Source organism: Amphibalanus amphitrite, unplaced genomic scaffold, assembly GCF_019059575.1.
Source record: "Amphibalanus amphitrite isolate SeventyFive unplaced genomic scaffold, NRLGWU_Aamphi_draft 002605F_arrow, whole genome shotgun sequence".
Lineage (NCBI taxonomy): Eukaryota > Metazoa > Arthropoda > Thecostraca > Balanomorpha > Balanidae > Amphibalanus > Amphibalanus amphitrite.
In genome coordinates this window covers 1-9,953 of record NW_024884015.1, presented here as the reverse complement: position 1 = coordinate 9,953, position 9,953 = coordinate 1, and the positions used below count along the sequence as shown (strand labels likewise).

The window sequence follows — 9,953 nt, the reverse complement described above, 5'->3', positions numbered from 1 at the left end:
ACTCAGCAATCGTAGGATCACACATGCGGTAGTTATGCTTATCGTCTGCGGATATTTCGCCTCCGAAGCTTCGCAAAGCACGCGTAGGTACGTACGTACCTACGTGAAGGGGAATATAAAAAGATACCTAATGTGTTAATCGACGGTAAGGTCAAGGTCAGCGAATGAGGAACTTTCATTTATACAAAACATAATGTGAGCGTCAATGCTTTTGGCAAAGTGGACTTTTAACGACCAGTCGTAGACAGGATACAGTAAATACAGTGACAGTGGTACTTCAATGCATGCATTTTGTCGAGCTTTTTCATTTCAGGGAAGCCCCATCACAGCGTTCATATCTGAGTCGCCGTCTTCCACAGATCACGCAATTTAGTTCGGCACATGTGCAATAACTATGACACGTTATTCAGCTATGATCCGTGGCATTCTGGCATTGTCATGGTGACTTGACTGTTAAAAAGAATCAGACTCAGATGCAACCACTCGGGTTGATAGTGGCTTATCTTGTAAAAGACTCGCTCTCAGTCACACACGGCAGTATACCAGTTACCTTACCACCCCCGCTCTCCTTCCCCTCTCCCTTCTCTCCCTATCTCCCCATCAGCGCTGCAGCTGATACATCGTGCATCTGCACTCCCACCCCCGTAGGTATGACGTTAACGTAAGTGCAATTGAATTGAATTCACGTACTCCCACCACAATGCACTCCGATCCTGCAGCAGCCAAACTGGTCTGACGCCATCCACAAGGTCGATTTTCACGTTCAACCCTACGGTGCGATCACCCGTATCGCATCATCATCTCGCTGCATTGCGGGCCGTTTTATTCAGTTGGATCCACTCAACTCGTCTGGCGAGACCAGTGTTTGCCGAGCCGTCTCTCTTGCACGGCGTGGCTTCTCAAGACAGTCAGTCACAAAGTCAGACACACGGGCAGTTTTGCTGTTGTGTCTTCCGTAAAGAGGATAGTGGTGCAACTGAGTGAATAGTGACCCGGGTCAAAGATCAAAGGTCAATGTCACGCGGAGGAACGATGGAGGTGAGCTCAGAGGCGGGTGGTCGCACTTGTGAGGGGGCGGGGCAATAAGGGGGACCATTGTGTAACTGAACGAAGATGGGGGTGGGGTAGGTACTTCTAGTAGAGGTAGGGTAGGTACGACAGAACTGTAACCCCGCGTTCGATGTCTCTCGGACGGCGAAGATTCTACGTCGTCCGGCCTTGGTCCGGCCAATCACGCTCCATAACCGCAGCCGAGCCCCCGCTGACCTTGAACGGGATTGGTCGGACGACATAGAATCTTCGCCGTCCGAGAGACATCGAACGCGGGTTTAGTGTTAGTATTTATCCGGGACAGAGAAATTCATACCTGGTCATTGAAAACGTTTGCAACAGCATCATCATTGATTTCTATCGACAGCTTTGGAATTTCGAATACGTTCAACCGAGATTACTTTACTAATACGTTCAACTTGAGTAATTTGCCGTGTTCATTCAGTGGCGGATCCAGGGGGGGGGGGCAAAATGGGCATTTGCCCCCCCCCCCCCAAACGGCATGATTTTAACATTACGCCTATGGACGATGCATGGAAAGAATCGATAAATTTTTATGGTTTGCCCCCCCCCCCCCCAAACCTCTGAGCTGGATCCGCCTCTGTGTTCATTGTCACAATGTTCCCGATTACTCGTGCAGTACCTAATTCAACGATTAACACAGCGATCATCTCTTTGAACAGTCCTGGATACGTGTTTGCTTAAAAATTACATAAAACGAGCTGGTAACTTGATGTTACGATCAGTACCAGTCCACTGCCTGAGCTGCGCCGCTTCGTTCGTTATCCTAAGGCTCCTTCACTGTTGGAAAGGGATTTTTCTACTATGGAATTTGGTAGCATTTACAGCTGCCATATCTGCTTAGGCATTGATGGAGCTCGTGAGACGTTCCCTAATGTAAACAAATCGTGCGCAAGAGAGTGCAATGTTGATGTCAAATTGAAATACACAGCTTGCATAGACCGCAATTATTCCAAGAAATATTCCTATTTTATCCTCGTAAATCCGACAGTTAAAGGTAGGCTCGTTTCTCAAAGGTCAGTAGATTCTATGGCGCTTTTCTATACCTATTCACTGTTAGCATTATGATGAGGACTGCAATGGAAATGTTTTGCCTTTGTAGGTCTAGGTACCTACTCCGAGTAGGTACTCCTAAACATTCAAATTGAGGTTTAAATTAATGCAAATTGCAAATTAAAAACTGAGGGTTTGTTTGTTTTTCCTTGATTCGATGCTCATAAATTGATTATATTTTATCATTAAATACCCTGATGCTGTTAAGATCAAATTCTGAAATGCTCATTTTCAAGGATTCATAAGCATGCTAATTGCTAATTAAATACGTTTTATTATTTTGAGGCAGAAAACATAAGACACAATATGGACAAGCAACTCTGGTTTGGCAGTATCTATTTAAAGCTTACGTAAAGCATGTACACATAAGTGCCTAACTAAAACACCTGCCCTTTAGCTTCGACATGAAATTGACAGACATTGGCACACACGCAACACATATAACATAAGGACCTCTTATCTAATCCAAGTTCATTTTTCATATCCAAATCCTATTTTACATCCATTGTGAGCCAAAGTAGCACTGATGTCACCATGATGACTTTTGTGCCCGCCGCTCTACCTCCTGCCCTGGAATCGACCCTGGTACTGCGGCTGCTGTGGCTGGAATTGCTGCGTCTGCGGTCGTATCTGCTGAGGCGGCTGCTGCTGAGGTACCTGGTTCTGCAGTGGGTAACCCGCACCAGGTCTGTTCTGGAACTGCTGCCGCTGAGGGCCGTATCCGGGGACTGGTGGCTGAAATGAGAAGAGCAAGAATGATAGGTCAATTATTCAGTTTTTACTTTCTCTCCTATGTCATATCTTCCCTCATCTTTGACAATTCTGATTCAAATACTAGTAACTATTATCTGTTTTCTATCACGTCTCTAGGCAATAAGCACCAAGACCAACCCATCATATCTGTCAGCCCTTCTCTCACCAGATTTAACGACATGTCCCTATTTCCCAATCCCCAGGGCCCAGTCTATTTCTTTCCCACCATCAGTTGGAGGATATGTCACTCATCCTTCTCTTTTGCCCTTTTTAATGTAGGGACTTTTGCAGGCTTGCACCCTCAGCTGCCCTCTCATCATACACTCTTAGTCCCTCATCCTCCCCCATTTCAACTGACAGGTCCCTCCCTTCCCCTAACACCCTCCCCAATATCACCTAACCTTCCCCGCCTCACCTGATAAGGCTGAGCCTCGCCCTGGTACTGGACGTCGGCTTCGTATCCCCGATCACCCGCCACTCTATAGTTGACTATCATTACACGGGTGTCCGGCAGCAGCACACGGTACGAGCCCTGCGTGTTGGCGCCCTCGCGACTCTCCTGGCGGGAGTACTGGGTACCTGGGGAGGGGGCGGAGCGGTCAGCTGAGATCAGCTTAGGGTGTGTGAAGCATCTGGGTATGGGGGAGGTATGGAGGTATGGGGATGATGGCGATGAATTGCTAGATCGGATGACCGATAGTGAGATCATTTTATGCTAAGAACAGTTCAAAAGGGATTACGAACTAGAGGCCCTGGTTGCTTGTTCACTGAAGCATTTTCAAGTTTTACAGCTGATAGATTAGAGTGAATTTCTGCTACCCTCTGTAAGACAGGAGCGTACCAAACCGTAAACATGTCCCGAGGTGGACTGGGCCATGCTATTGTGACCTTTCGCCTACCTCAGCGCCACCTAGACCCTCCCAGTCCAGCAGGGCTCACTGACGCTACCTAGTTAGACTCTCAGACATTGGTCTGATGAAGTCTCTCAGAATACGATTGACATATGATTTGTCACGCTTGTTGATAATCACTGGAAGATCCCTTATCCAAAATACCTAAATATCATTCTCCCATACTCACCGTAAGTGGGGTCGTTGACCTCGTACTGAAACGCGTATTGGGCCGGTCCGTAGTAGCTCCCATCCAAGGGACCAGGAGAGCCGTACCCGGCACCGGGGGCGCCTCCGAAACCGCCCTGCTGGCCTCTGAAGGTGCCTTGCTGACCTCTGAAGGCGCCCTGCTGACCTCTTAAACCGCCCGGCTGAGCTCCAAAACCGCCCGGCTGAGCTCCAAAGGCACCTTGCTGGGTCCCGAAAGCGCCCGGCTGGGCCCCCAAACCCGCTTGCTGGCGTCTAAAACCGCCCTGCTGGGCTCCGAAACCAGGGGAGCCGACGGGACGATCCAACGCATTTTGCTGACCGGTGAAACCTCCTTGCTGACCGACAACTCCATTCGGCTGCTGCCCAATAGCTCCTTGTGGGGGACCGAACCCGGTTTTCTGTCCTCCAAAGCCACCCTGTGGATTAACCACACCGAAGTTCTGCTGACTGGCCTCGGGTGGCGGTTGGCTGTAGGTGGATTGTGGAGGCTGATTAAAGCTGGATTGCGGTGGCTGGTTGAAACCCGACTGTGGTGGCTGGTTGAATCTCGACGGTGACGGCTGGCTGTAACTCGACTCGGGTTGGTTGAAGCCTGACTGAGGAGGCTGGTTGTAACTCGACTCGGGTTGGTTGAAGCCTGACTGAGGAGGCTGGTTGTAACTCGACTCGGGCTGGTTGAAGCCTGACTGAGGAGGCTGGTTGTAACTCGACTCGGGCTGGTTGAAGCCTGACTGAGACGGCTGGTTGAAGCCCGCTTGAGATGACAGCTGGTTGAAGCCATTTTGCGCTGGCTGGTTAACACCCGATTGTGGCTGCTGGTTAAAACCCGACTGTGGCTGCTGGTTAAAGCCCGGCTGTGGCTGCTGGCTAAATCCTGACTGCGATGGCTGACTGTAGCTTGACTGTGGTGGCTGGTCAAAAGTTGACTGTGGCGTCCTTGACTGCGGCGCTTGGCTAAAGCCAGACTGTGGCGGCTGGCTAAAAGCAGACTGTGGCTGCTGGTTAAAACCCGACTGCGGTGGCTGACTGTAGCTTGACTGTGGCGGCTGGTTGAAAGTTGACTGTGGCTCTTGGCTAAAGCCAGACTGAAGCTGCTGGCTGAAAGCGGACTGAGGCTGCTGGTTAAATCCCGATTGCGACGGCTCTGGTGGCTGGTTGAAGGTTGACTGAGGCGGCTGACTGTAGCTCGACTCTGGTGACTGTGGTTGCTGCTGCGGCTCCTGCTGCGTTCCCGGCGCGTTGTATCGCGGCTGAGGCGGCGGCGGTGCGCTGAACCCTTCCTGGGTCGCCGCGAGGGTTGCTGCCACGCACGCCGATATGAGTAGGAGAATCTGAAGACGGAACGGTGTAGTATAAGGGTGAGGTGGGGATACGTGGAGGTGACTCAGACGTGTTGACAAAATAGCTTGTCCAGTGGAATACGAGACTCGTTTATTTATAGAAGCACGGAACTCCGCGCAGTGTAAAAGGATCGTCTTAATGACGCACGCACGAACTTAGACGTAACAAAGTAACGTATTACGGTTACGCATAGGAAAGTGAACTTGATTAGCAATAAGGGTCCTACACGAATTACACAACAAAACACAGCAAGCAAAAAGTGAACGTTCATTTGCACCGTTAAACCAATAATTATTCATTGAATGCGATTCGACTATCTTGTGAATGAGCACCAATGCACCACAATTTCATCAGCAAAAATGACGCGACTTGCTTAAACCGCTTTTTGCTACTCGTCTCTCACCTTCATTGTACCAGTCCTCTATCACCCATCCACCCGAGCCGGCTACCCTGATACACTGCCGCCAGTGTCTTCAAAACCATCCGTTTTATTCCAGTGCATTCCGCCACCTTCGTGTCCCCGAAAACACAAATTACTGTCAGCGGACCCCGCCTGGGAACGTGGGACTCCGTCTTCTTCCTCCCCGCTCATCTCAAGGTCATGATTCGTCTCTCGCGTTTCCTCTCTTTCCGTGCGGCTCTTCCGAACGGTGGCTTCTTTCCTGTGATTCGAGCAGGGAGGGTGGCCGTCTTGTCAGTAGGCTCTGTCAAACGGATGATGTGTGATTGGTGTTTTTAGCCGAATAACGCTATGTCCGGGAGTAGTTGTAAGCTGACGGGCTTAAAATCGCGATGCGTGATCTCGTGTAAAACTCCTCACGTTTAATTACGAGCTAGTTTGACATAGAGGCGTGGTCTCTTACGTCACTGCGCACGAGACACGCGATGGTACGACGAGGGGACGCTATTGCCGGATTTTCCTCTGGTAATTAAAACTCAGGGCGGGGTCGATCATCCTCGCTGCAGATTTGACAGAGCTGAGAGCTGAGACTGCTCTCAAGGACTAGAAATGGTCTTTTTACGGATGCGTTTGTAGTTCATTTTCATCGAGTTACTTTTTTATAAATTTAGTCCGAATCTTTTGATGGGAAGGATTCACAAGGACAGAGCCACCGCTAAGCGAAGCTTGTTGCGGTGACCCTGCCCTCTACCCTCCGATCGCGCAATTCCAGTTCTATGGCAGAATTTAGAGTCCCAAAGTTTAACGTGCGCACATAGCCGCGCACGGCCGGTCCCCTCACTGACTTCACCTGGCTACGGCCTGCCACCAACCGCAACCATACCTGTCAGGAGGCCCATAAATGTCAAGCGCCCGTCGCGCTTTGAACCCGGACTATTGTAACCGGGAACGCGTGCTCTCACCACGCGGAGTCCAACGCTCTACCAACTGAGCTACGGGACCGGCAAAGCAGTTTCAGCTTAGTATAAAAACTTTTAAGTTTAAAGTTGCGTTACGCATATCGAAGCCTGCGCCCCTCTGACACATTTTCCCTCGTTCTGCAGTCCCCCCTGATGGGGCTCCTGGGTGTGCTGATTGCCGGCCTTCTCTACCACACGTGCGTCATTGCTCAGGACGACAACCAGGCCTGCTATGCCACCGTCGGAGAGCCGTACACCCATTTTGGCACCAAGACGCCGTACTCTGTGGTGCTAAACAAAGATGACTCGGAAGTCAAGTTCCCCGGTGAGTGCCGAAAACGTTTTGATTTTGTTTTTAGGATTATTATGCTAAGCCTTCCAGTTTTTCTGTCTTCCGGTTATTTCTAACTCTTTAGGGTAGTGTTCTTAGCTGAGGGGATTACGGATGCCAGGCAGTTTCAAATGTTGGATCGGTTGGTGTTTAAATGAGAATGAGTGTTTCTGCTGATGCATTGCCCAAGCTTTCTCGAAAATGATGGATGAGGCTATGGTTCAACGAGCTTTTGAGGTCGGATTTTTTGTTTGTTTTATGATACAAGTGTAGCAAAGCGGAGGTATTGAATTCCACCCCCTCTCCTTCCCTCTCCCCCTCCCCTCCCTCTCTTTCTCTCTCACCTCCCCCGTCCTCCTCAGGCTGTCGACCGGCCCAGTTTTGGCTCACGGCTCGTCACGGTACCCGGTACCCGGGTGAGGACGACATCGAACTGATGGCACGCCGTCTGCCGGAGCTGCAGCAAACGGCGCTGAAAAACGCGGCAGAGGGCAGAGGTAAGGTCACGTTAAGAGGGGAGAGGAGGAGGAGGGAGGGTAGAAGTTTCAGAGGATAAACTTTGGGGGGGGGAGGGGCTACGCGAAGGATGTATTTAGATAGTAAAGGTTATGGGCATTTTTTCTGTTTTTTTTTTTTGTACCCAAATGATGGCGTACATTATACAGTAAATGATGTTGGTTTGGACGCAGAAGCATAGAGTGTATGAAATATTTGCTTATATTGCAACAATTCGGAAATGATTAGGTACGTCATCCACATGAGGCGATGGTATGCCAATATTAGTGACGCATTAACCCTCGCCCGTATTGGTGTTTTTCCAGCCGCGAACGTATAAGGGGGGGGGGGGGGGTCCGTTGGACCCCCCCTTGCCGTTTCGCCCCTGATCGAGCTAGAGCTTCGCGGAAAAAACGAGCGTGTTGCCCGTGACGAGAGGAAGCCGATGATACCCAATTTTAAGGTCCTAGGTCATTGGTTGACCTTGCAGGTCAGGTCAATGACCCCAAAGACGGGAAAATCGGGACCTGTTAGAACGTCGTAAAGTGTGGCTGCTATGGGGTTTTTCGGGGTGCTGATCACGAATATCATGTTAGTTTTGATCACAGATGATGTCTTCATGTATTTAGGCCAGGTCGGGTCAGGTCAGGTCAGGTCAACCAGTAAGGGTATTCGTAGTAGGTGGCAACCGCCTCTGACAGCTTCGTAACATGTTACGAAGGCACCAAAACTACTTCGTAAATGTTCATATGGTTGCTAAATTCGAATTCAGCTCCAAAAACTGACCTAGAAACATGTAAAACTCGAAAAAGTGAACCGAGGTCATCAAAGGTCATTGACCTGACCTGACCTTCAGGTGACCTTGACATCCACCCTAATGCATGGGGGCAACATCATATCACATGTTTGAACGCTTGAAACCACGAAAAGACTGCAAACGCGCGGCTAATGCGAGCCGACATACGCCGAATCTCGATTCCAGCCAAACATGGTCTCGAAAAGTAGGTCACAGGTCAAAGGTCATTTGGGTCAGGGTCATGAAATTTTCAGGGTAGGTGTGAAATTGATGCACGCGAGGGTACTGAAAGTTTCGTCGCGATCGGCCGCTTTTTACGCGAGTTATTCGCGAAAAACCATGGGGGGGTCCGTTCGACCCCCCCCCCCCCTATACGGGCGAGGGTTAACACCTCCATTATGTAGTGTAATTCATGAACACCCCTACAACCTCCTTTCCTCCTCTCCGCCTCTCTCTTTCTGCTCTGACCTCACCCCTCCCCCTCTAGGCGAGCTGTGTGAACAGGACCTAACCAACATCCGTTCCTGGAGCCTGGCCTTTGACGTGTCGGTGGAGAACAACCTGACGCCGTCCGGAGAGCAGGAGCTGTTTGATATGGCAAAGCGGTTCCAGCGCCGCTTCCCCACGCTGCTGGGGCCGCCCTACAGCCCGGAGAAACACAAGGTAGGAGTTAATACAGCCCGGAGAAACACAAGGTAGGAGTTAATACAGCCCGGAGAAACACAAGGTAGGAGTTAATATAGTCCGGAGAAACACAAGGTAGGAGTTAATACAGCCCGGAGAAACACAAGGTAGGAGTTAATATAGTCCGGAGAAACACAAGGTAGGAGTTAATACAGTCCGGAGAAACACAAGGTAGGAGTTAATACAGCCCGGAGAAACACAAGGTAGGAGTTAATATAGTCCGCAGAAACAAAAGGTAGGAGTTAATATAGTGCGGAGAAACACTAAGTAGGGGAGGGAATGACATCAGGTAGGGAAGGTAATGGTACAAGGCAGGGGAAAGAACACAAGGTAGGGGTAATAACACAAGGTAACAGTTCCGAGAATCATAAGGTAACTGTGAAGCCAGCAAACACAAAGTGATGATATAGCTCTGACAGAAACCTGAGGTATGTATGGGTTTACATTGAACAGCCCGCAAACAGCATGGAGAGACATTTATTTTAGTCTAGCAATGGTATGGTGGGAAAGGTGGGGGTTACATTTACCGTCGGTTATTCACTTGACCATGCGTTACATCGCTTGCCTTGGTCGGATCTAAGCCTGACGCGGCCGGATGGACCTGCCAGTTTCAGAGCACCGTGAAGCAGCGTGCCCGGGAGAGTGGCCGGTTTTTCGCCAAGGGCCTGTTCGGAGACCAGCCGGTGGAGTTCCCAAAGTCGGAGAAAAATCATCCGCTGCTGCAGGTGGGTCTTATCTCGTCAACTCATATAGATGTTTGTCAGATCATATTTGACAGACGAGTTACGGCCTTTATTCTGCCATCTTCGTAAATCGCAGTGGATGCTAGTTGTGCTCTACATCTACTTGTAGACCACCGTCATTCAGTAATCTTTGGTGTGGTGTTGTGTTCTGCCGTCATAGGGAAGAAATGTTTAGTAATACGAGCTTGCTGTAGTTGTGCTATTATTATTTTAGTGGTAATGTAGTG

At 49.9% G+C, this 9,953-nt stretch overlaps 2 protein-coding genes across 2 annotated transcripts; one reads left to right on the top strand and one right to left on the bottom strand.

Moving 5' to 3' along the window:
- Positions 1-901: 901 nt before the first annotated feature.
- On the top strand, positions 902-9,708 carry LOC122377184 (multiple inositol polyphosphate phosphatase 1-like; the record flags this gene model as incomplete). Its single annotated transcript, XM_043357140.1, has 5 exons — positions 902-1,038; positions 6,822-7,002; positions 7,371-7,505; positions 8,787-8,962; positions 9,592-9,708. Coding segments are annotated over exons 1-5 (633 nt in total), but the record flags the coding sequence as incomplete, so codon positions are not given.
- On the bottom strand, positions 2,232-6,018 carry LOC122377182 (glutenin, high molecular weight subunit PW212-like). The gene is made up of 4 exons (XM_043357138.1): positions 5,722-6,018; positions 3,958-5,308; positions 3,293-3,456; positions 2,232-2,859 (listed from the first exon to the last, which is right to left on the bottom strand). The coding sequence occupies exons 1-4, from the start codon at positions 5,725-5,727 to the stop codon at positions 2,683-2,685; spliced, it is 1,698 nt and encodes a 565-aa protein (XP_043213073.1). The 5' UTR covers positions 5,728-6,018; the 3' UTR covers positions 2,232-2,682.
- Positions 9,709-9,953: the final 245 nt, after the last annotated feature.

What these genes read in the sequence shown, in the direction of transcription:
- LOC122377182 (XM_043357138.1), bottom strand. An exon ending in GGTCAACGACCCCACTTACG is followed by an intron (nt 3,457 to 3,957) that starts GTGAGTATGGGA and finishes CCCCCTCCCCAG; the next exon opens with GTACCCAGTACTCCCGCCAG. An exon ending in GCGAGGCTCAGCCTTATCAG is followed by an intron (nt 2,860 to 3,292) that starts GTGAGGCGGGGA and finishes TTCTCATTTCAG; the next exon opens with CCACCAGTCCCCGGATACGG.